A 24,436-nucleotide genomic window follows, 5' to 3' on the forward strand; every position below is an offset into this window, starting at 1 on the left:
GTAGGTAAGCTATAACTTGATCTCTTTACTATCTTTTTCCCTTCCTAACTGTTTTATTTCTTGGTGTCTGTTTATTTTACCAGGGATCTCAGCTGGTTGTCCCAGAGCTTGTAACACTGATACATCATACGTAAAAGTACGAGTAATTGCTTTGCGGGGTCATCATTACAAATGGTCTAAGACTTGCAGCATTCCAGACCGGAGTGCCAACCTCACCTTTCTTTTCAATGCTACCTTTTGTACTGCAAACACGCAGCAGACTTCTCTACCCAGGACAGCCATCTCCATTCCTTTGACCCATTCTGTGTGTGTTTTCTCCCACTGCTCTTCCCGAGAGACTCAGAGCTACCAGGCTGGGTCTGGGCCTCCAGGAACTCCTCAGGCTTTTGATTTGTGATCTGGGTCCAAGAATTTAGGGTGCAAATTAATATATTTTCATCTTCAACTTGTTCAGTGCTGGACTTTGTCAACAACGCGGTTGATGCACTTGACTCTTAGTTCAAGGAAGGGTAGGCAACAGAAAGGCTGTTTAGTACTTGTCAAGACAGGGATATCATTAGAGCTGATGAGGGGAGGCATGCCCAGATACTGCTGTCACTGTTTGCTTCATTTTTTATGTTGTCTGTATTGTATAATATTTGAGTCAATGTGTTGCTTAAATTAGCGTAGTCTCATCCTTGCTGTGCTGTTTTACTTGTGTTTGAGCTTCTCTTGGACTGGGATCTGTCTTTGTCTGTTGTCTAGTATGAGGTTTTCCACTTAACCTCATTCCCTTGTTTAAATTGATAGCCCTGCACCAGCCCTTGACATTCTGAAATCTCGCTTCCTAGTAGGAACTAGCTGGTTCTGAACACTTTCAAGAACACTGCTTTTTATTTCTAACAGTACAAAACTGTGATGTGATGAAAGTGTTAGGGTTTTTTTTTTTTTAACCTTCTTCAAGTAAAATAAGAAGCTCGCAGTTATTCCTGGATACTGAACTGAGTATCTATTTCCTGATTTCTTCTAAAAGGGGTTATGAAACACTGAAGAATTGTTCTAATTAAATGCACCCAAAAAGTGTATCTGACGACTTGAAGTATATATTCACCTTTGGCCACACAAACCCGTCATATCTGTGTAAGCAAACTTTTTTTCCCCTTATTTGTAATGAATCCCACAGTACTCGTAACCGATTCAGAACTTGCAGCCTCGCTTTCCTGATGCACGGTACTACCGCTCAGACGTCAGCTGCTCCACGCACCTATTCGATTTCATGCCGACGATGGGGATGCGCGCGTATCACTGTGACGCCTGAGGACGTCAGCAGGGCAATAGCCGACAGTCAATTCGTGCGTCATTTGCCTTTGCCTTCCCTGGCCCTCCAGATCTCTGGATTTGGAGGGCTAGGGAAAGAAATCAGAGCTAGAAGTCCTAGCTCCTCATTGCTCAAAGAGAATTTCAGGACCACTTGTTTCAGACCACGGGTCTCCAGCTGGTACGAGTGCCTGTGGACGCCACATTTACGGTTTAGGAGCCAGTAAGTGGCAGGAGGAACTTCTCAAGGGAAGAACTTGATCTGCTGTGTTAAAGGCTAACCTTAGGTTTTTCAAGCTTTTTTACCACACTGGAAAAGAATTGAACCCCAAAAGGCTTTCAAACTCGATGTGGGTTTTTTTGGAAGCTGTTTAATTTTTGTTGTGGGGTTTTTATTACTCTTTGATTACAGCTTAACTGTCTTACTAACAACAACAGTACCATCCTAGTCCAAAAACATCTTTTCATAAGAATTCACCCTGTGAGTCATTGCATTTATTTATCTCCATATTTATTGCAGTAAATCCTTCACTTCCTCTGCACACCCAACCACCCTGTTTGGTGTTTGTTGTTCTCACTGAAATTGTGGCAGCCACAATAGGATACATATTTTGTTTTTCTGCAGTATTCTTGGATTTAGAAAACTGCACTGGGGTTTTTCTTGGATTGCGTCCCCATTTTATGTTCTGTGTCCATGTTACAGCCTTTGAAGCCTTTTCCCAGTGAGCATAAAGTACATTAAACGGCATGTGCAAATGAGCAACAGCACAGCTGCTAATTGTGCTAACAGATGTAAATAGGAAAAACATTACTTTTCTAATGCAGAAAGTATTTATAGAAACCATCATCCATCTTTCATAACACTTTGATTATGGATGGAGCCTCTTTCAGGTTCAGCAAAGTTGATTAAGCTTTTGCAGATGGTTTGACTTGCTGCGGTAATGATAGAAATGTGGAAGAAATGCAGATGTTGTAAAGCTTTTGTTTTACTTTCGGCAAATAAGTGGCTTAAAAGGAAAGCTTTTGCTTTGCATTCTAGAAAAATGCATGGCTTTAAAACAGAAACATACAGCGGGTTGCTGAATGTAAACCAGGAGTCTGACCTCTTTGAGCTGAGTTCACCATGTACCTCACCTGCCTGGTCAGGTTTGTTTGAACATCATTTGACTTGAGCAGAGTATGACTTGCAAAAACCCTCTTGCCAGGCCCAGGCAGCTCCGATTTCCTCTGCGCTTGTAATTTAGCCATTAAGATCTCAGATCCCGAGGACATATCCTCTCTTGGGAATGAGTGGCATCCTCACGGGTGGAAGTGCATCTGCAGCGCAGGGGAGGTTAACATCGGTGTAATTGGGATGATTCAGGTAATTTTCTTGAAGGGCTTTCTGTGTAACCCTTTCCAAGAACTGCATTGACAAGATGGCCAGTGTGCCCGGCGCCAGCCTCGGGCTGACCCCAGTAGCGTTGGAGGCCTGGGGACACAAGCGCCTGTCATCAGGCACGGAGTGACCGAGCAATCTCTGTGCTTCCTGGTTTCACCTCCCAGGAGGTTTTCTTTGTTTTCTGGGCAAAATCACAAATGGCAATAAGAAAATTGATCACAGTCAGGACTAAACCAGAGTCATTTGGCACTGTGGCCGTATGACCAGAGGACTCACAAAGGTCTCCACCGTCTGCCTCCAGCCAAGCTGCTCCCTGAGCCAAAGGGCAGATTCAGCAAGAGTGTCAGGACCCGCATCGCATTTGAGCCGGGGAATGATTTTCTTTGGGAAGCTGCTTTGCCCTCTTCAGCTGGCTCGGTTCCCTCGCCTTTGCACAAATGGGATTTAGATGTCAGTATCCCTGGCTACCCTGACAGCTTTCACACCCTGCCTCCTAATCCATAGCCCTTTCCTCTTCCCATAACTTCAGAGAGGGCTTTTTTCCTTTATCTGTGCTTCACTGGCAAACAACAGAAAGTTTGTGGAAGCGTGAGGAAATGGTTCCTACGTCAGATCTGAGCATCTCAAAGAAAAGGATGTGCAGCTTCATGTTCAGCGTGCTAATGCTTTGTTCGATCTTTGCAATGTGTCTTTGACTTTTCCCTGCAGCAGTGTCCTGGCAGGCAGGTCACCCACGCTTTTCACATCAGTTCTGTAACCTGCCTAAACATACAGATATTTTTGAAAAAAGGTCCAAAACTTAGTGTTTCTCTTCTTCCCCACAATGCTGCTTTTTTTCCCAAATAGTCGCAGTAAAAAGGGTGGTGGTGTTTTTTGGATTTGGGTTTTTTCCCCCTGCAGTAAAAATTCCACCATTTTTACGCCTTATGACTTAGCTACCAAAGAGATCTACTAAAGCATTTTCTCATCATTTTGCAAAATGAGAACTGCTTGATATCTAGAAACAGTGTTTAAAATCTGAAGTGGAGAACATGGGCTGTGAAAATTGATGCAGTTTCAACTGCACCTGCTAGGCACAGAAGCTTGTGGGAGATATCTATGTATACAGGTTTTTCACTCCTCACTCTCCTCTTTCTTCATAGAACTAGAATTTAATTACAGAGCTTGGAAAATTCTTCAAATGGTGGAGAGGCTGAGCTAAATAAAACAATGACAGGGAAATGATAGCAAGGTAGGAGCACGAATCGGAAAAACATCTCGTACTTGAGATTTTTGTATTACTCAAAGGTTTCATTCAGCTCCTTTTCAAATGGGAGTGGGTGTGTGGGGGTTGATGGGCGTGAATACTCATTATTTCCTGCAAGATGGAGAAGACAGAAAAGGTTGCTTTAAATATAATTCACAGGGCTAATGGGTTAATCTACTTGGTTATTATATCCTCCTCCTAAATCTTTGCCTGGAGCTGAGTAATGTCATCTGGTTGTTACTCAGCTCCTGCTGCTCAGAAGACCCCTTTACTAAACACTTCAAGTAAAACCACAAGTAAGGACCCAGCAGAAATAGTTTGGAATTAAACTTTGGATTAAAATAGTGTTCTGTAAAAATAGTGGTGGTGATGATGTTTATTTCATTGTTTACTTTAACACAAAGGAGGGAAGGGCAGGAGCAATTGAGTATTTTTGTGATTTTTTTTTTCCTCCATTTGAATTCTACAGAATTGTAAATCTGAACGATGCGAAGGTGGATCAGAAAGAGTTTGTCACAGTATCTGGGTTGTTGCAGTCACGATTGAGGGACAGATGCGGTACGCTGCACGTTTTCCTGCAGGAACTGGCCAGTATGGCTTTCATTGTGAATGCAGCCCCCGAGGAAGGGGGGGGGTCTGTAGCGTACTTGAGGGTGGAAACTGTGGTCAATATTGTGAGTAGGAAGAAGAAAAAATTTGCCAAATACTACAGTGTGTGAAGTGGTACCAGTAGTGGGTATGTTAGGGATAATGAGCTCAGTCTGCTTTGTTTTCATTTTTTTTTATTGTGTAATTCTTATGTATACATTTGTTTTAAATATAAAAAAAAAAAAAGATTACTGAGATGAAGTTTCCATTACAACTTTTCCAAACTTCTCTGGTAGCTGTCACAGGACTTATTGAGAAGTATTGTGCTTGCTTTGGATAACTGAGCAGATCTTTATTTTTCAAATTAAAAGCTTAGTAATAGACAAGCAGTTAATCAGTACAACTCAGTGCGGTATAAATTGTTGAAAAAATAAAGTCACCTCTCTTAGAGGTGCCAAATCAGGTCAAGCTTTTCGAAAAGGTACCTAGTTCCTGAGTGAGTGCGTCAGTATACTTTTACAAATTACAGACCGTGATTCTCTTCTGGGGTTTTGGGGTGGCTGTTTTCCTTTTGTTTCCATAACTGTCTATATATCCTTTCCCAAGTGCTCCTCAAAGATACATAATTTGTGATAAATTACCACTCAGGCCAGGTACTGGGGTTGTTTTTATGCCTTCAGTGTGAAATATCTTCTAGTAACAACTTTTTATAGTCTGCCATATTTTTTTTAATCTCACTTCAGCGTGACATGTTTTTAAGACTTGCAGCTTGTCAGTTGAGACTTAAGTGAATTGTTTTAATATTAGATCAGTCAGTTGGTTTTGATTTTTTTAATCTAAAGATAATTAGCTAAGGATTTGCTTTTTAATATTTTCTCACTGCAAATCATTGCTAATATCATGCTGTCTGGAAGAACATACAGTACAAATGAAAATGATGAAATAAGTTGTTTGAAATTGATGTCTTTGGCCAGAGTTGTTACTTTTTTTTTTTTTTATATATATATATATAAAATATATATATATATATCTGCTTAAAGGTTATTTGTTAAACTTCTTTGTATAAGCAAAACTTTTTTAAGTACAAAAATATACCCAACAGAAGTTTGATGGGATGTATGTTTTAACTTTACGGTCTGTGCTGTAACCCAGTTTTCAGTTAACGATATCGTGTAACATGTCGTGGCTCATGTATTCCATACTCTTCATCCACTGATGAATTTTGAATTTTGCTTCAATTGATTGACCCCATATGATTTTCATCAAATGAAGCAGTGATTTGGCCAGCATTACTCATGCAGCAAATACTTCCCACAGGGCTACTCACGTACCGCTTTTCTCTCCCTCTCACCTCCCCGCAGCTCAGGGCAAAGCTGCTTTGGGTCTGCTCCAAAATTGTGTAAACTCTCCTGTTTCAGATGCTTTCTTCTCACACAGGGGTTCGAGAACTGACTGCCTTCTGAGCTGGACTTCCACCAGGGTCTTGCTTATCCAGAGTGAGGACAGGGATGGTGCCTGGGAGCTGGAGGGGTGGCAGGGCGGTGAGGCCCTTGGTCCCCCGTCCGGGCTTATCTGTACCTCTTAGCATCCAGCTGGAGCTGGGAAAGGACTTGCTGTGCTTTTTTGGAGTGTGCTTAGAGTGAGGATGTTCTGGTTTGTTTACATTTTTATTAGTTTCCTATTCCCATGTATACCATTTTTTCCTTTAAAAGGTATGGGGCATTTGTTGAACTGCATAATCTGATACTTGTGCTGCCATCCCGTTACTGTGCTGTGTGATGGGATGGCCGTTGTGCTACAGGATACTGGCATTGTCTGAGCTTCAATCTCCCATACTTCCTACAAGGCCAGTGCCTAATTTAGGTCCCTGAATCACGTCACTCTGTTTTGCACAGCAAAGGCCTGTCTCCTGGCTTAGCACTAGGCACAGACCTCCCCGGTCGGGTTCGTGTGTCCTTCCACCCTAAACACGGCAACAGGTTCTGCTCCCAGATAGAAACCCAAGCCTCGTTCCTCCCCACCACCTAGCACAGCTCCAGAGAACCCAGGGGCGCTTTTGTCCACCTCTTACTCCATATATCTTTTATCTTGAAATTTGTGAAGGAAATGCTGTATAGCGAGGCTAATGAAGGGCAAATGATGGTAGTTCAAAATTAGATTTCCCCTTTGAAAAGCTCCCCTAGGTGGCATTTTCAGCACTCACTGATGGCTTATCAGGGCTTAATGGCTGGCTGAGTCATTTCTGATGTTTCCTGTGTTATAGCATCAGGGCTTCTGTAGAAAAACGTCACAGTAACAGTCAACCCTCTCCCCCTTCATCAGTCTTTGGCCTGACAGCTCTGATGATGTGGGAATCTACTTCAGTATTAAGTACTCAGCAGGCAGCTGTGCCTCTGGCCAAGCTAGCAGTGGGATGTGATCCAGGTCCAGAGCGATGTGGCAGAAGCCCCAGTGGGCAAAGCAGCCACCACCACCAGCTAGATGAGTGTTCTGGCAGGCGCATAAATGGTCGTTGACATGAACTGCTTTGACCGTGGGGGATTTCCAGCAGCAAACCTCCTGCCTCTTCTCCCTTTCATCACCAAGACCACAGGATGGGGTATGCTTTTTCTCATCAGCATCTGTCTTGGCATCAGAGGATGGTTGGGGCTCAGGGCACTAATGCAGACTTGGGGTTGGGTACAGCTCCTTGGAGTCTCCTGCAGAAAGAATCAGAGGAAGAAGCTCCGTTCAAGTAGGTAGGCTTTGGGGTTTTTTAATAAGAGTAGGTGTTTTGCACAGCCTGCCTTCTAGTAGTCCTACACCGAGGATCTGTCCTTGAAGGGAAGTTAAGAGAGGGTGAAATGCAGTGCTTTGTGTCGCAGAGAGTGTCAGGGCAGGTATGTACTGTGTGGCGATGGGTGCTTGCACACGCAGCATCCACGTGTCAGGTGAACAGTGTGTCTCCAGCTCTACTCCCTCTTCTTTCCCTTAGCATTCCTAGCAGGATTTTGTGCGCCGCTCTTTATAATGCAGAGTATGTGCTGCTCTGATTAATTTTTTTCTTTCTGATTATTTGGTACTGCACATAAACAGATGTGCACGTAGAAAAGTGCCCCCTGTTAATCAGGAACTGTTCAGCCATATGGCATGTGAAGATGGAATATTACAGCTATGGGAGGAGAACCTCCTGTTCAGCAACCAGGTTCACATGCAGCAAGTACTGTGTTAAAATATTCTTGCCAACGCTGTCAGTTCCTTCATCTGGCAATTCCGCCTAAGTGACAACATGGATTTCTGGAGCCTTCCTTCTTTGCTGAGGTCCTGCTTCTGTTAAGTCAGTGCCAAGAGCCCATCTTCCCATTTGAAAACCTCGTAAAGGTACGGGTGAAAAAGCAGAGGATGCTCTGAGCTGTCTGTACTGCACTGGTCTTAGATATTGTAGATACAGTGAAGAAGTGGCCCTATTTATTGCATGTCCCATGGTATTTCTTAGCCTTGAGCGCAATTTCTTCTGGTGACCCATCTCTCATCAAACCCAAGAGTAGGAAATAACATACAATTAAGCCCTCGGTTAATTGATTCAGGTTCCAGTACATTGGGGATTGTAACAAAGAGTGTTAGCAACCCTGGATGGTTGCAAAACCAGCAAAAAAACTACTAGGAAGCGTGATAGTTTTGGTTACGCTAAGAGATCAATGGAATTACCAAGGTGGATCTTTTTGCCTTCTTGTAGCTGGCAGCCTTTTATTTAGCTCTATACCCCAGCAACACGGTGAGTCCAGAAGGCTTCATTTATCGAGTGCAGTTGTGACCAACATGCTCTGATGTTGTGAGTGCCCAAGAACAGGCTGACAGCGAGTGGTGCTGCTCTGAGTGATCAGTCCATAATACTGAGAACATCCACCATAACCAGTGAGTGAGAGGTTTCCGGCATTGTTTGCCATTATTCTAGTTTGCATTGAGGTAGTCCACAACGTATCAGAGCTGAAAACAAATTCAAAAGGTCACTTTTGTTTGTGTGATATTTTAACGGGCGTAAGGTACCTGGAGATTCTTCTTGCCTGAGGCAGCCTGAGATCTGGGAACTGCTCTAATAGACATGTTGTTTATAAGTACTCAAAAACACTTCAACGTGTTGTAACTGTCTTCAAAGGATTGAAGTTGCCTGGTATCTGAAATCTTATTTAAAATGAAGACGGCATTAGCTCTGTAGTGTTATTTTCGTAGCACGCTTAAGGTATGGTTGTACGAGCATGGAAACGGGTGTGCCTACAGCAGAGTTAAAAGTCGCCACACAGGATATTGCTTTTAGCCGGTGCCATATTGTGCCAAAATAGCTGCTCCTTTCTCCTAAGAAGTGCAGGCAGCCCGTCTCATAGGCCTGTAAGGAGGAAAGGGATTCCTGCAGCCCTAAAGAGTTGGTTTCTGTCCTCGCAGGGTTCCTGGGCTCCTACTGCCCGATTTTGAGGTGTCAAGCATCTTACAGTGATTTCCTGTAATGGATCCTTTTATTTCTTCCAAAGCACAGATCTGTACCTCTCTCGAGGTAACGGTGGGTGTTTTTCCCTAAAGTGCCTTTATATTTTTATTTCCACACCTATGGGGTATCTTGGCCCTAAACTGTGTTTCAGCCTTCTTCGAGATTCAGAGCACTTTGCATATGGACTGCATGGACTGTGATGCACTTTATCAGTTGGAAAATGAAATCATGGGCAACATTTCTGATGGATCATAGTTGTTCTTTGATCCTTTGATTTGGGACTTTAACCACAAGATAACCTTTATCTTTTTGCTGATAGAAAAACTTACCGGCAGAAAACCAAGCCATCATAGAGGGCGCTCATGAGGAAATGTTTGAAGTGTGGTGGTGTGGCCAAGGAAATACTGATGCATTCGAAAGCTAGCTGTAGCAAAAAGGCTGTATTACTGCTTTATTCTGGTGTGATGTCTAGCAGAAGTTTTAGTGGCAGTGTATAGTTGATCAAGACACGGGGGGGCAATAAATTTTTTTTTAAAAAGGAGGACACAGAGCTGAGGTAGACAAGCAGGCAAAGTTAGCTGGAGGGGACACATTTTAGCTTTGATGATTTTTGTTTCCATTTTAAGTATCTTACCGTGTATTTCAGATTTCAGAATGGATTACTGCATGCCCCTGCAAGGGAAGACAGCGCTCTCCCCATTTTTAAAACAAGCTTCGCAGTTAAAAGCGACTACTCGCTACTCTTCAGACCTTTTTAGCAGCATTAGTATGAAGTTATGGTGCATATTGTGGTGCTCACCTTTTATCTACTGTTAACCAAAATTAAAAAAGACACGATATTAATATGTCCTTGGACAACGAACGGCCATTATTCACAGGGGGCATTAAACTTGCGAACTGCTGCTCCGTCTGCAAACTTCATTTCATTTAGCTCTTTGTGTGGGCTGTACCAGAACACGCAGTGCGCGTTCGAAGGGCATCATCTTATTTATCGTCAAACCTGGAGCTGACACGTTCCGTTGTTTAAAGCAGGACGGTGCCTTGCTGCGACCCCTCTGCTCATGGCAACGAGACTTTATGCCCTTCCTAGTAAAAGCAGAGCCTTGACTTGGTGAGCAGAGGATTTCAGTGCTTCCACAGCCCCAGCTCTCCAGGCAGCTCCAGTGCACCAGGATGCTGCATTCAAAACCTCTTCATCTGTTGTGTGCATTGTGTTTTGTGTTTTGGTTTTTTTTTGTCTGTCTTAACAGACATGAGTACATTCATTTCCCAGGTTTTCCTGCTTTATATTCTAACTGGCACACAAAACTGGGAGGCGGAAATCAAGCAAGATGCATTTTGCCGTGAACCCCCCACTTGTCTCTGGAGCGCAGGCCACTCGGGGTGTTTGTGTTGAACATATTTAATAACAGACTGTAAGCACACGAGGCGAGATTCAAGCTCGGAATAACATTGCAGGAATGTAGCATCTGTCTGACATCCTGGCTTGGACAAGGATCAGACGAGGAAAGTATGCCAGAATTTCTCTCGCTTGGCGCCTCCATGCTTTATAAACTACCAGAAACGTGTGCTTTTCCATAGGTGCAGAGGTTATATAATAGTTACATAGGTTTTCTGTGGAGGGCTATAGGTCTGAATGTGTTCCCTCTGAACCACTTCAACAAACGAGTGACTTGAATGATGAACTTTTAATTCTCTAGGCTATAATAAACAAAAAAAGAACCAAAAACCAAAACAGTGATTGATTATATGCTAGCTGCAATGTTGTGCAGTTACGATGGGGAGCACAGAATGAGTATTTGGGACAGAGCTGCCTTAGGGCGTGTGGCTTTTGTGACAGCTCCTGCCCTAGCCTTCCCTCTTTTGTCTGAGAGGACAGCTTCCCTTCCTTCTCTAAAACCATGGCCACATCTTTGCTTGCCTGGCACCGGAGACCTGTCTGACACGTTCAGTTTGCACCTCTGTTGATCACTGGTGATGGCAAACTTTTGTTCAGTCCAGTCCCCAGAGGAGATCCCCAGCGGAGCGCAGACCTCTGCTTACAAAAACTCAGGCGATCGCTTCAGAAACGTGTACCAGGTCTTGGGGAGAGCGGCGGACCTTTGACTTGATGGAAATTAGATCCTACCGGTGCTAATTTGGGGATCCACCACTGCCGTAGTCCTACGTGAGTCCCGCTCTGACATGCTTTGGGGTAATTCTGATTTTGCTTTTTCTCTAGGAGGACTTTCGGAATAAAGTTGAAGATTACATTAAGCGCTATGCGAGATGATGAAGGGAGATGGATGGCAGGACCATGGCTTCCACACTTAACTTCAACAACAACAACAACAACAACAAAACCAGCCCGGATTGTACTAGTCCCGTGTCCATGTTGTACTGAAGAAGAAAACTAACTTCATAACTTGTCCATGTTAAAAGGAGAGTTCAGCATAAATACAGCAAGAAATTGTGTATGTTGGTTGAAAAAAGTTGTTTGCTTACTTTTAAAAATGTTTACTCTTCTGAACTGTACTGTATATCCTGTTGATGAGATATGCTTGAGAAGTTAAAAGAAATCACTATTGAAATTGTAATTACACTTCTTTTTAACTCTTGCCTAGTTTGGAGGGGGGAAGGAAAAAAAAAGAAAAGAAAAGGTGGCGTGTTTTTGGAACACTTCAAGTTGGCAATAAAATGGTCTCCTGTGAACCAAATCACAATACTGTTGCCTTTGATGAGCAGAAACAATACAAGCTTTTTCCAAGAGTCATTCAGCTAAGGCTTAGAGCTTGCCAGAATGCAAGTGCTAAATGAAATTCTACTTCTGGTATTGAAATTCTTGATGATACTTAATGTAAGTACGTTTGGAATTTTTACATTGTTATTTTCAGCTCCTGTTTGGGCTACAGTATTTTTTTTGTTTCTATTCGTTGTGTGAAGTAGTTAAAAAATACAGACTAATCCATAACTTAAGTAAATGTGTAGTATTAGTAAAATTTTATACATATATATAATATATATATATTTCTGTGAAAATGTAATGAAAGGGAGATTTTTTTTAAAGAAATCTGCCTTTTGCCTTTCCAGTCTGGATGTGTTGAGGGAGCATCAGACGGTGTTTGATCTGATGAAAGTAAATTCAAGCATCGTTACCTGGAGAACACCTAATTGCATGCTTCAAACTTCTGCGCTGAAAGTGAATGGCTGATAACGCAGCAGCGAATAACAATGCGCTGCACCCTCTTTTAAACACTCGGGCGCCCCTGGCTTTTTCGGTAATCTGAAAGGATACGATGCTATAATTGCCTTTTCTGTAAGTAGCTGTATATCAAACACGTAGTATGTGCAAGCAGAGATCCTTCAGGAGAGTAGCGTGTACCTCAGGAATCACGTCAGAGTAAATGCCGTGAGAAGTCTGCTGCCTGTCGTGTGCCAGAGCTCCCCGCTGCTCCCCCGCTGACCCAGGCGATGCCCGGGGGGGGGCGTTGGCATAGCCTCAGGGACCGAAACGCATTTCGCTGGTGCGATGGAACCGATTGAAGCTTTTATAAATAGATAAAGCATAGAAATAAATGTTTGTGTGCTTTCATACAGAGCAAGCGTGTGTGTGTGACGCTTGGGCATTGACTGTTGGGTTTTTATCCCCCCAAATTTTTATGCTTCATTCGTTCTTTCCTCTGCAGACACTGGAGGAAACCAAAATCGTCTCCATCGTTAGCGTGGCAAGAGCTGGATTGCAAATTTTAAGCACAGTGCAGCTTGCTGCTTAAGTTTTCCCTGTGCCTTTTCCCTTACGGCTTCACAGGCTCCTGCACACGTTACTGGAGGACTCGGAAGGCAGGGGAAGGAGATGGAGGGATTGGCACGCAGGAGGAGAGTCTTACTGTGAGCTTCATCTTCGGATAATATTGCCGCTCTATTTAAAATGAAGCATGGATCAGCATAGTACTTTAGCAGGCAACTGCTGTGAGACATCTTTGCTGCCAAAATAGTAATGTCAGGGAAGGTAAGGAATAAAACACTCGCAAAAATAGAAAGGTTGGGAAGTATGTCCAGTTTTTCCTGTTATTTTTGAGCCAAAACCACTGCAGTAACGAAGCTGAGGAGTCCTTGCGGTAGTGGCACCCTGGCACTGTTACCACCTTCCATCCCCCAGCACAAGGGGTAATGGTCCCCGTTTCTTGGGCTGTCACCTGTGCTGGGCTCCCCACTCCTGCCTGGAAGCTGCTGCAGAGCAAACACAGGGCTGCTACAGCCAGCCAGGAGAAGCTGCCGGAGTGTGCAGCAGGTTTGGGGTGCCAGCCAGAGCAGCAGTCATTAAAGGCAGTCTCTGCCTCCCACTACAGTCCTGCTGTATAATCCCTTCGCCCTGTTCTTCCTTACCTAGAGGAGATCAGCGGAATATTCACGTTGGGGTACTACTAACTGCTGTAGAAGAAGGCCTAAGCATCAGGTTTTTTTCCCATCCAGAATACACGGGGGGAAAAATGTTACTCCTCATCCTAGACGAGCCCATCTACTCACAGTCCAGGAAAATAAACTGAATTATTTTTTCCTGAACATGAGGATCTGGGAGTTTTATTATATATAGATATATATTTGTATAGATGCAACTAATCTATACTCCATCTAGCCACCCTTGATTTCCACCTCTCACCTAAGCTGGGGTGCTGCCAGGGGCAGGGCTCACTGCATGTGGCCAAAATACTCCTACAGAAATCTCACGGGGAGCTCGTCTCCATCCTGCACCCCCGTGGACTGACCCCTGCGATGGCAGAAGGCAAAATATCCTCTGTGTCCCCAAGGTGTCACCTGCCCTCGTGGCCAGTCCGTGGCTGGAGGAGCTTGTCAGCAACTAGCGCTTGTGCAGGAACCAGCTTTTGTTACTTCCGTGTGGCTTTTGGAACAACCTGCTGCTTTTTTCTTCTTAGGTTTTTTTTTTTTTTAAATTATGTTTATCCTAAGGAGGTACCCATCTTCTAGAAAGCCTCTTCAGCTCTTCCTGGCTGCAGGGACCCTAGTCTCCGGAGCCCTGGGCACTCCCCATCAAATAATGCTGCTGTTTGGTGGGGTTTTTTTCTTAATTGTTCGGCTGCCCCTGACAAAAAGCCCCAGATACCAAATGGCAAAGAAAAAAACCGCTGCGGAGTCCTGGAAAGGGAACAGGAGCTGGGACCGGGCAGCATGGGGTGGCCCAGGCAGATGGGTGGGTGTCCCACTGCCCAGCAGGTGCAGTTCTGGGGTTTTTTGTGAAATGTGAGGGCCAAGGAGGGGGACAGCAGCTGGGTCTCCCCAAGGACCACTCCCTGAGCTGGCGAGGCCCTGAAGGGCATCCAGAGGGATCTGGAGCTTTTGGGGACAACAGAGACCAGTGGTGGGGTTGGGGTTCCCCCACTCATCCCAGATGCTGCCCAGTCCCATCCCCCCAAGGGACCCAACCCCACTCCGAGGCCCTGCCAAAGGGACGGACCCCCGACCTGCCCACCCATACCCAGGGACCCCCCTGGGACCACCCCCCCCCCGCCTCAGAGGGCCAGACCCCCCTCAGTTGGCCCTGCCACCCCCCCAAGCCACCCCTGGGACTCCCAGTGCCACCCCAAAGGGTGCCCAAGGGGTGAGGTCAACAATATTGGGGGGGTCTCTGGGATCACAGAGGCAGTGAGGGGCGGCCCAGGGGGCCCCTCGATCCACTGCGACCCCAGCCTTCACGGACGGGGCGAGTGCTGAGGATTCGCACCAGAGACGGGCACCTGGTTTATTGATGTATTTATTTATTTAGATAGGAAAAGCACCTTATTCCCGTTGCTCGTTAGCCCCAGGGCCCCGCCAGGGCCAGCACCAGTGCCACGACCAGTGCCACCAGTTCCCACCGCTGACTTTCACCCATTGCTCCCCACCTCCCAGGCAAAACCCACCCTGTGCAGGCCTTGGCCTCGTGCTGGGGGCCGGGGGAGAAGGTGCCTTTCCTGGTATGGGGAAAAAAAGGACAAAAAGAGGAAGCCGTGGTGGTTTCGTTGCACACAGACCTGCCACCCCACAGTTACATCTGCTGGCACGTCCCAAAGCCGCACCGGCACTCCAGTGCCAGCAGAATTTCAACCCTGCCACCACCCCTTCTTCTTTTTTTTTTTTTTCCTCCTTTCTTCAAAAATTTTCCTCTTTCGGCACACAGTGCTGGGGGTGCCGGGAGGGAAGCAGCTGGGAAAGGCTGAGCAGAGCTGCGGCACTGCCGATGCCCGGGGTGAGCCGTGCTCCCCGGTACCCCGAGAGGGCTCCCCACTGCCGGGGCAGCCCACGGCAGCCTTGCCGGCCACCGGCATCCCGTATCGCCAAACCACCCTGTCGTAAATCATGTCTTTAACTGGAAACCGCCAGGTGATGGCACGTGCATGGTGCAGAGGGTACCGGCGAGGGAGGAGCGGCAGCGTTACCGTCTCTGTCTCCCAGACTTGGTACCCCCGGGGATGGTCCTCTGCCAGGGTCTTCCCCCCAAAATAAATGGGTGCTTTTGGGGTGGGGGGTCCCCCCGTCCCTCCCCTGCGCCGGTGGTAGGGCATCCTACACGATGCCCTCGCTGCGTTTGCTCCTCCACACCACCAGCGCTGTCATCAGTAGGGTGATGAGGATGGGCAGCAGGATGAAGGGGCAGAGGACGCCGTTGGGGGGGTCATGCAGTGCCCGGCCGGACGGGGAGCAGTTCCTGAAGTACTGCTTGTGGACGGCCACGAAGAACTCATCCACCAGCCGGTTGGGCCAGTAGCAGTCGAGCCTCTCGGCGATCAGCGCCGTGCAGTTCGTCAGCTCCCCGTAGGTGCTGCAACACAGACAAGGGCACGGGGTGGCACCTGGGTGGCACCAGGGACCAGCACCCAGGCAGGAGCACACCACCTCCCCCCTCTATTATATAAAATATTATATACTTTCTATTAGAGATGTGTGGATTTGTTATTTGAGATTGAGGTTTTTTTTTTTTCCCAGTATTTTTTTGAGATTGTAGGTAGATAGATATAAAAATATATGAGTTTGGTTTTTTTTAAATCCCATCAGGTTTTGCCATTTTGATCACACTTTTAAGTGCTCGCCCACAGCCAGAAGGACAAGGAGTTTTCATTTACAGAAGGAAATGAAAACAAAAATAATATTTACAGAAATAACTGGAAGCAAGGGGCTTTTTGTTTGGTTTGTGTTAATTTCTGCAGGATTTCACGGCCGGACCGGTGCTATTAGAAAATATTGGTCAGACCCACATAAACCCTCTGGCACCTTTAGCGAAAGACCTTCAGGGATCCCATCCTGCGCCACGGAGCAGCTCGCCCGGCTGCCAGCCTTTGGGGCACCCTCCTTTGGCTGGCGCAGGTTCAGCCAAAAGGGGACAGAAATAAATACATCAAATCTACTTAAAATTCTCCTTTTACTTGCCTAAAAATGGGGAGGTTTGCATACGAACCAACAGCACGCTCTTGAAGTTCACCTCTCTGCAGCGCCATGACCCATCCCACCTCTCAATGGCCAGCAAGTCCATTTTGTTGAGGGTTTGGGGTTTTGTTTCCCCTCCCAAAGATTTGGAAAACAAGGAGCAGCCCTGAGCAAGAGGCACTGCAGGAAGCTGACTGCCCCTGTGCTGGTCCAACCAGCCATCCTCTGGAAGAACGGGTATTACCATGGGTTTCAAATCCTACCTCCTATAAATTGGCTATGCATTTAAAAAAAAAAGTATATATAATTTCCCCCCCCCATCCCAATTACTCGCATCTGATGCCAGAGAAGCAGAGCAAACCAAAACCCAGCCAGCCAATTAAAAACCCGCCTGGGGGAAGAAATATTTTATAAACAGCTTCCCAGCTACTCGCCGCAGCCTCTCTGCATCTCATCAGCTGGGGTTTCGGGCAGGCGGCAGTTGCCTCGCCGTGCCCATCGGCACACGGCAGCGCCGCAGGGAGGCCCTGCGGAGTCCGGTGATTTAATTAACAGGGCGCCTGGAGCTACTAAAAGCAGCTTATGCTCAGCATCCCAATGTGCAAAATTACCGTTTCCTGTTCATCAGCATCCTTAGCAGATCGCAGGAGCTGAAGCATCCTCAGGAACCAGAGGGAAAGAGTTAACAGAGAAGCGAATAAAAGCTATTTTTAAATCTGAAGGGCTGTACAGCAGCTGGCTTAGCCCTTCCCCGGCTCACACCACGCTTTCGTGCTGATAAATAGCTGCTCCCATCATTATACGTGAAGACGTGCAAGTAACCAAAGCAAAATGCTGTCCGCAAATGAAAGGAGAAATTGTAATTACATTTTGCACTTAGGCAGCATCCGTATTTCAGCGCTCAGACGGCTCCGTGCGCACCGGTTGGGGAGAGGACGGGCCCGAGGAGAGGAGCCGAGCGGGTACAGCCCTGAGAGCAGCGCAGGGGCGAGGAGGCAGCCGCGGGGCTACAAGCGACCGTCCAGGCATGGAAGGGAGTCTGCAGCTGTGGCTTAAGATACCCTAAGTCTCGGTCCCTTTTATTTTCATGTCCCCTGTCTTTGTTAAAGCCACCCTGCTCTGGGTAGGGTCACATCCTGGGCAGCAGCAGGGTGGGCACTGCCGCCCGCCGGCCTCGCACAGCCCCAGAGCCCAGCGGAGCAGGAGGGGCCTGGAGGGAACTAGAAAACATTTTCAGCAACAGCTAGAAGTGTAGAGGTGACAACGAGGGCTGTGGAGCCGTTGGCCAAGGGAAAGCAAGTCTGGGTGCTCTTCAAGAGATCATTGTCTTTGCTTACACAAAGCACTACCTGACCGTGACAGTTTCATGAACAGCCAACTAAAAGCAAAGCCAAACTCTGACTGGTAGCTGAGAGCTTTAATTTCTTCCACTTTATCTCATAAATCTCCCTGGCCGTCCATAGACATGAGCTGCCAACCACCAGCCGAGTCCATCTCCACCAGCTGCGCAGGTCCTGAGCTGCCGTGTCTCGTGGTGGTTGGAGAGCAGCTCCTGCAGGACTCCGTCCAGCCTCTGTCCTTGCATGCAGAGCACCAAGACACGTGGCGTCGAGGACCTTCTCTTTACAGGTGCTACCACAGAGGGATCCCAAAGGGATCCATTTGCTGGGATACGGATAAACCAGACTGGTTGGACCCAGGCTGCTGCTTGCGAAGCCTTGTCAGAAGGAATCAAGATCCCACCGGAGCAGCAGCGTTGACGCCCCGGGCTGAGCGTGCTCTTCCCTGCCACAACAGCAGTGAACGTTCATCCCATTGCGCCTCCAAAACGGCATCTGGACCTCTCTCTCTCTCCCCCCACAAGAAGAGCCGCATTATTACATTAGCACCATGCCAGCGTGGTCCCACTGGGGAATTCAGCCCATGCTGATGGTGAAACATCTCGGGGGGGGTGTTTTCCTGCCCAGCACAGCTGCTCTGCCCTCCCCCTGCCACCCCACAGCCCAGCCCGGGACAGCAAGGTCCCCTCGCCACACTCAGCCAAGCAAAGCGCAGTCAAGCTCCAGGATGATCACGCTATTTCAGATGTCCAGAAAGAGGTGCAATCCTCAGCCGCAGAGTTAAAATTCTCTTTGGAGAGAAGGCAGAGTCAAGCTTTTGGCTTTCAGACACCCCTACAGCTCCTCCGCAAGCCTCCATCTCCCAAACCACCACCCCTCCAGCTGAGCAAGGGCACAGACCTTCCCAGACAAAGCCTCCAGAGATGATACCCTTGCAAACAGCAGAAAGTCATCACCAAATCTCAGCCCCCTCACATCCCACGCTATGGAGCACCGTGTGCTGTGCCCCGCTGTGCCGGGGACGCTGCCGGGCTCAGGGTGCTGCCACCAGCTACAGCCCCGGAGGGACCCCGCTGCCGCGGCAGCGAAACGCAACGCCGGTGACTGACACAGCTGCAGAAATAGAGCAGCACGGCACCGGCTCTGCTGCCGCGGCCCTGGATGGGGGGGGGGGGGAGGTTCAGGCTGTCACCCGCTGCCAGGGCAGGCACGGGGGCGGGGGGGAGAGGAAGAGAGGGGCCCAAGTCAGCGACATTGAGGGCATCTGGGGATTGTGGTGCCTGGCAAAACACTCAGATGATTTCTTTTAGGGGAGGCTCTAAGAGACCTGAATGCCACCACCCCCAAACCAGACCTGAGGCAGGGGAGTGCAGAGAAATACCCGTGCCCTGCGCCCTCTCCTCCCTCGCCCCGCAGACCAGGGGCTGGCTGCCTCCGAAAACAGCCGAGCCCTGTGGCCGTTACTGAAAACGAAGGGTGAAGCACAGGGCAGATCCCCGGCCACGCTTCCAACCGGCTCCACAATGACTCCCATCGGTCGGGGTAAATAAGGAGGTGGAGAAGCGCCGGGGCCACCGACCTGCGCCGTGGTACGTCCCCGCAGCTTTGCAGAGCTGCCAGAGGATCTAAGGCTGTGCCACTGAAGGATGGCTGTCCCTGACTTCCCAACCTGCCTGGGAGAAAGAAGTAACCGAAGGAGCGAGTGGTTTTGACGCTGTTTGCCAGGGGCTATGAATAGCCAGCGTAGCCTGAAGCTAGGCACCGGGTGCCACTCATAGCAGCTACAAGTCAGGTTTTTGAAATCTCTTCACGCCTCTCACAAGGACCATCCAGTTGTATCTGCAGGAAAATCCTGGTCAGGTCACTCAGGCTGGTCGTGCCCCCCTGACCCTGAGGCAAGCTTGGTGGCATCGAGGAGAAGCACTCCTAAGTCACTCTCCCTTTTCCCAGCTGCGCTCGGGCTTCTCTGGGTTTTTTTTTTTTTTTTCCCAGTGCCAAAAATCACCGGCAGCCCAGCAAGGGCTCCCCTGGGAACGGCAACTCTTGGGGGCTCGCCTGTGCTTTGAGCTGGACGGATGGGGAGATGCCCACGGCTGGAGGAGTGCTGAGCGTGGAGGGTGTCCTGACGGTCAGCGTGTCCCCAGAGACCACTAGACATTGGCGGGGGGGGCGAGGAGAAGCAGTCTGCACCCACTCCACCTCCCTCGTCTTCTGCCCCTCCTCTCCCTTGCTTTTGCCTTAAATACCAGCATCTTAATTTAAAATCCTTAAAAAATGCCTTAAAAGACTAGCTTTAATTACCAAAAGAGAATATAAAACATGGTGATTATTGAGCCGATGTAGGACAGCTCTGGGAACAGGCAGGTTTTCCTCAGCCATCCCACTACCACCGGCTGTGGGCAGGGAGACGGGCAGCCTGCCCTGAAAAGCATGACTTTGATTAGTTCTAAATATTTTTTTTTCCCCTACCTGATGTGAACCACAAGTAAAACTGTTTTCTCATCACCATGGAAACGGTTTGTCTTTAAAGGATGCTGCAGCGGGAGGAGGCCGAGCATCGCGGGGACCACGTGGGGACGAATGCCCGCAGGCAGGATGGGGACGGGACTGGGCCACTGGTGGGAAGCAATCGAGGACTGATTTATGGTTTGACGGGATCCGAATGCTTACACTGCTGTAAATCCTAAGCAATGCCTCTGGTTTTTTACCACTGCAACTGAGACTGGAATTTGATCTGCCATTTATTCCTCGCCAGCACCTTGGTGCGGACGGTGTTACACTACGGATACCAGTTGGGTTCCACAGGATTGCCAGCTCTCCCTTCTGCCACGAGTATCACAATTTTTCCTATCCTCCCCAAATCCCTTGCTTCAGAAGGAAAAACACCCCCCCCCCCCAAAAAAAAAACCCCAAACCAAACCCTTTTGCTTTGTAAATTAAAAGAAAAAAAAATGATTTCTTCCTCTGCAAGGCTGCAGGGTGAGGTTGGAGACATGCTAAAGGGGTATCCAGAGGGGATCTGGCAAGCTGAAGATAAATAAGTAGATAAGGAGACAATAAGACAATGGATCAATCTGGTGTCTGTAAGATAATGGATAAATAACCTGAAGAGACACTGCGAGCGTACTGACAGCTGGGAGAGCAGCCCCCAGCCGGGGGGAGGAGCGGGGCAGGGTACCAGGCGTGTCGGGAGCTGGCAGCATCATCCCTCACTTCTGGAGCGGGCTGCAGCTGTCGGAGCGGCACGCTCACACTGGTGGGCTCCTTCCCCGCAGGATGCCCGCGGCGACGGGAAAGCATTCCCCGCAGATTTTTAGGCGTGCCACGGGGCGGATATATTTGGGATGAAGGCGCCCAGCTCAGCTGGAGTGACACCCGCAGCTGTGGCATCGCTCAGCGCAACAAGCATCCCCCCCGTCCTGCTCGCTGCTGCCCGCTGCACCAATGCCGTGCAAAAAAACCCATCGTGCAAAGCTGTCCCCTGGCCATGGCCTGCCAGCGAGCCCAAACCGTGCAGGAAAAAATATCTACAAGTCATCAGCTCCTGCTGATGCATTTGTGGGTGAGCAGCCAGCAGCCCGACCCCTCCAGCAGCCCCAGCTCTGCCAGCAGCGTTCCACGTCCCCAAAATAGCTGCCCCGAGGGAGACCACAGCAAATCCCTCGGCTCAATCGCCGCGCCGATGAAGCTGGACCTAGAATCAAAATAGCCAAGCTGATCTTCAGGATAATTAGTCATGCACAGCTGAGCTCCCAGTCAAAGCAGCTCGGCCACCACCATAAAGCAGAGGGGAACCACAAAGCAGCTCCAGCTTTAACCAACGGGGTGGCTGCAAGCCCCGGAAAACAAACCACCAGGGTCCTTGGTCTAAATTGCTCTCAGGCCAGGGATCCATGGGGCAACGCCACGGAGGGGCTGGAGAGACCGTGGGCGGCTGACCCAGCTGGCACCGGCACGCACGGCATCCGAGGCCACAGCAGATCGCTCGTCCTTTGGGGAGGAAGAGAGGGAAGGAAACCGGATGACCCAGGGGAAAACACCTCTCAGAACAGTCCTTCTCCCTTCCCAGGAGACAGCATTCATCGACAACTTCTGGAACTAATTATTTTATTAAAAAACCCACCTGGCATCCCATTGCCAAAGTGTGTAACGGCTCACACAAGTTCTGCTGGCGAAGACTTGCATATCAAAACCCATCAACCTTCCCTGAACGAGCACGGCTAAGCAAGCCAGCAGAGCTCAATGGTGTTGGGCAAACCTTCTCAGAGAGTTGGTGCTTGTCCATGTGGTCCAAGCCCAACCTCGGCAAATGCTCCTGGTCCAGACAGACCCCCTCCATTACATCTGAACGCAGCGGTACCAGCCGTGCAAGAGCTCGGTTAATACGTCTGAGGGTAAGAGGGGAAGATAATCTGCAGCCTATAAATAGGACCAATAAACCACAATTACAAACTCTGCTGAGACAATTCATTTATCCAGATGTTCCCATCATGTCATTCTCGATTGAGCAGTAAATGATGGGCCTAACGGGCATTTCTCCACTGAATGGCGCATACGAGAAACCATGGCTCCAAACGCGATGCTGCTGATGGTATGGGACCTGTCAGAGGCAAAAGCTTCAAATATTTCTCATTCTTGTTTTGGACAGCAAAGCATCAAAATTCCTCAGTTTGGGGGAAGACAGGGAGAGGACATGAGGCTCTAGGCAGGTGTATTATTTCTATTTCTTCATCTCACGCCTCGTGGAAGTAAAGTCCTTCTCCCTAAAGCTGGAGGGGCGACCAGCCAGCCTATGCTACCCCCTGCCCACTCCTGCTGGGACATCTCCTAACAGCACTTTTTCTCCTAAAAGGGGACGGTGAGTCCAATGCACACCCAGGGAGCAGGGGTGTCAAGTGAGGTGGCCACCCAAAACCCATATCCTTGCAGAGCAGCTTATTTACAACAGTAGCTGAGCTATTTCGACCTGATTTTCCCGGTGTCCTGAGGGCACAGGAGGATCAGAGGAATGTCATCTCTTAAATAACCCGAGCCTTGTGTTTGCACGGAGCAAATGGACTCAGGCAATCAAATTAAACACTGCAAGTTTATCAACATTTCCTCCAAGTGCCTCAAGGATAACAAGTTTAGTAGAAGCTATTTAAAAGAAAAACAGGACGTCAGAGATAAAGAGCAAGCTCTTTAATACACCTCTGCTTCCTGTGCAATGGCTTCGCCGAAGGTCTGGAGGAGGAGATGGATTGTGTCTCATCAAGCTTGCAAACAGCACCGAACCAGGACCAAAAGTCCTGCCCCGGGGCCACACTCAGGGCCTGCCCGGGGACAGCCTGGGTCGGGGACAGATTTGCTGGGATGGCCCCAGAGTTGGCAGCTCACCCCCAGTGCAGCCAGGACACCCAGGGAGGTGCTTATCCCCTTCTCCTGCCACTCACCACATCTAGACCACATCTGGATGCTGCCTCCAAAGGTGTCGACAGAGGGGGACAGGTCCCACGGAGACCCCCCAAGGCAGCCGGGGGCTGAAGCAACCACAGCAGCCCTGGACATTTTTGATGAGCAGATGAGGTTTCTCAGAACCAGAAAACCTCCCACAATCTTTCCACTCTCTTTTCTTCCCCTCCATTTTGTCACCGATAAAGGGGAAGGCAAACCCCAGCTGTTCTTTTCAAAAGCTATGTATCTATATACATATATGTCTGTTTACATACACACGTATATTTAGATTTTACTTTGGCACAGAAAAAAGGGGCATGAAGCAGGAAATCAACCAAAATCTTACAAAACCTCTAATTTTTGTGCAAAACACTCATGGCATACGGCAACATCTGCTTGCCATTTCCAACTGACCTCAATCCCCCCCCCCGCCAGCCTTGTGTCGCAAGAGCTCGTTTTTGTCCGCCGCTTTGTTTTCACAGAGAAAGACCACAGCACAACAACACTGCATGATGTGGAAAGCCAGCTCAGAGTTGAGAACGGGTTTTTTATTTTTCTCTTTTCAGACCCTCACGCCAACACACAGACACCCCTGACCGGTCTTTGCAACTTTAATCAAAACCATCTCGCCAGGAGAATGATTTACACCGTGGTGGTACTGAAAAATTGAGCTCTTCTGATTATAAATAGGAAAAAGCTAATCCAAAGGAAGCGGCATTCAGGTGGTTTGCAATAAAAAGAACCCAAAAGAAATGCCAAAAAAAAAAAAAGCCAAAAGCAAATCCACAGAGCAGCACGTTCCCCAAATGCAACATCCCTGCTCTCCCTGCTGCTGCACTCAGGAGGGTTTCCTTATCACCCTCAGTATCCCCCCAAGGATGCCACCGAGCACTCCACCAGGAAAGCAGACCACATCTCCGCTTCTCCTAAGTCATAAATCACCGTTAATTCCCTGACACTGATTACAAACAGGAGGTTTAGCAGAAGACTGCCATGCCGTACTGTGCCAGCCACTCCCTCTAGTTGCTAAGAAAAATCAACACACAGTTTTTGGAAGCCAGTAGGTCCAGTGGGACGACCTGGGATTTTCTCATAGAGAGGGTCTGAGGGCATCTCAGTGGGTTATGGGGTTTTCAAGCTGAGTTAGGGCATTTTGGACTGTCTGGAGAACCTGAGTGCTGAGCAAAAAGAAAAATCTCATGGAAAATATGTCCATCAAGCTGTGAGTCACCAGAAGAGGTAATGGAGCCATGATGGGGATCCCAATCTACTGCCTTATTAACACATGGATA

At 48.2% G+C, this 24,436-nt stretch overlaps 2 protein-coding genes across 2 annotated transcripts in view; one reads left to right on the forward strand and one right to left on the reverse strand.

Moving 5' to 3' along the window:
* UBE2F (ubiquitin conjugating enzyme E2 F (putative)) overlaps positions 1-11,611 on the forward strand; it is an 84,968-nt gene extending 73,357 nt beyond the window's left edge. Inside the window, exon 10 of the mRNA XM_054829564.1 lies at positions 11,195-11,611. Within this exon, the coding sequence (XP_054685539.1) occupies positions 11,195-11,245 (51 nt within the window). The 3' untranslated portion in view covers positions 11,246-11,611. The remainder of the gene's footprint in view (positions 1-11,194) is intronic.
* A 3,078-nt stretch (positions 11,612-14,689) lies between these two features.
* The window catches only part of RBM44 (RNA binding motif protein 44), a 45,265-nt gene continuing 35,518 nt past the window's right edge, over positions 14,690-24,436 (reverse strand). The window contains exon 17 of the mRNA XM_054829505.1: positions 14,690-15,769. Coding sequence (XP_054685480.1) covers positions 15,514-15,769 — 256 coding nt within the window. The 3' untranslated portion in view covers positions 14,690-15,513. The remainder of the gene's footprint in view (positions 15,770-24,436) is intronic.

This window comes from Grus americana, chromosome 6, assembly GCF_028858705.1.
Source record: "Grus americana isolate bGruAme1 chromosome 6, bGruAme1.mat, whole genome shotgun sequence".
Taxonomy (NCBI): domain Eukaryota; kingdom Metazoa; phylum Chordata; class Aves; order Gruiformes; family Gruidae; genus Grus; species Grus americana.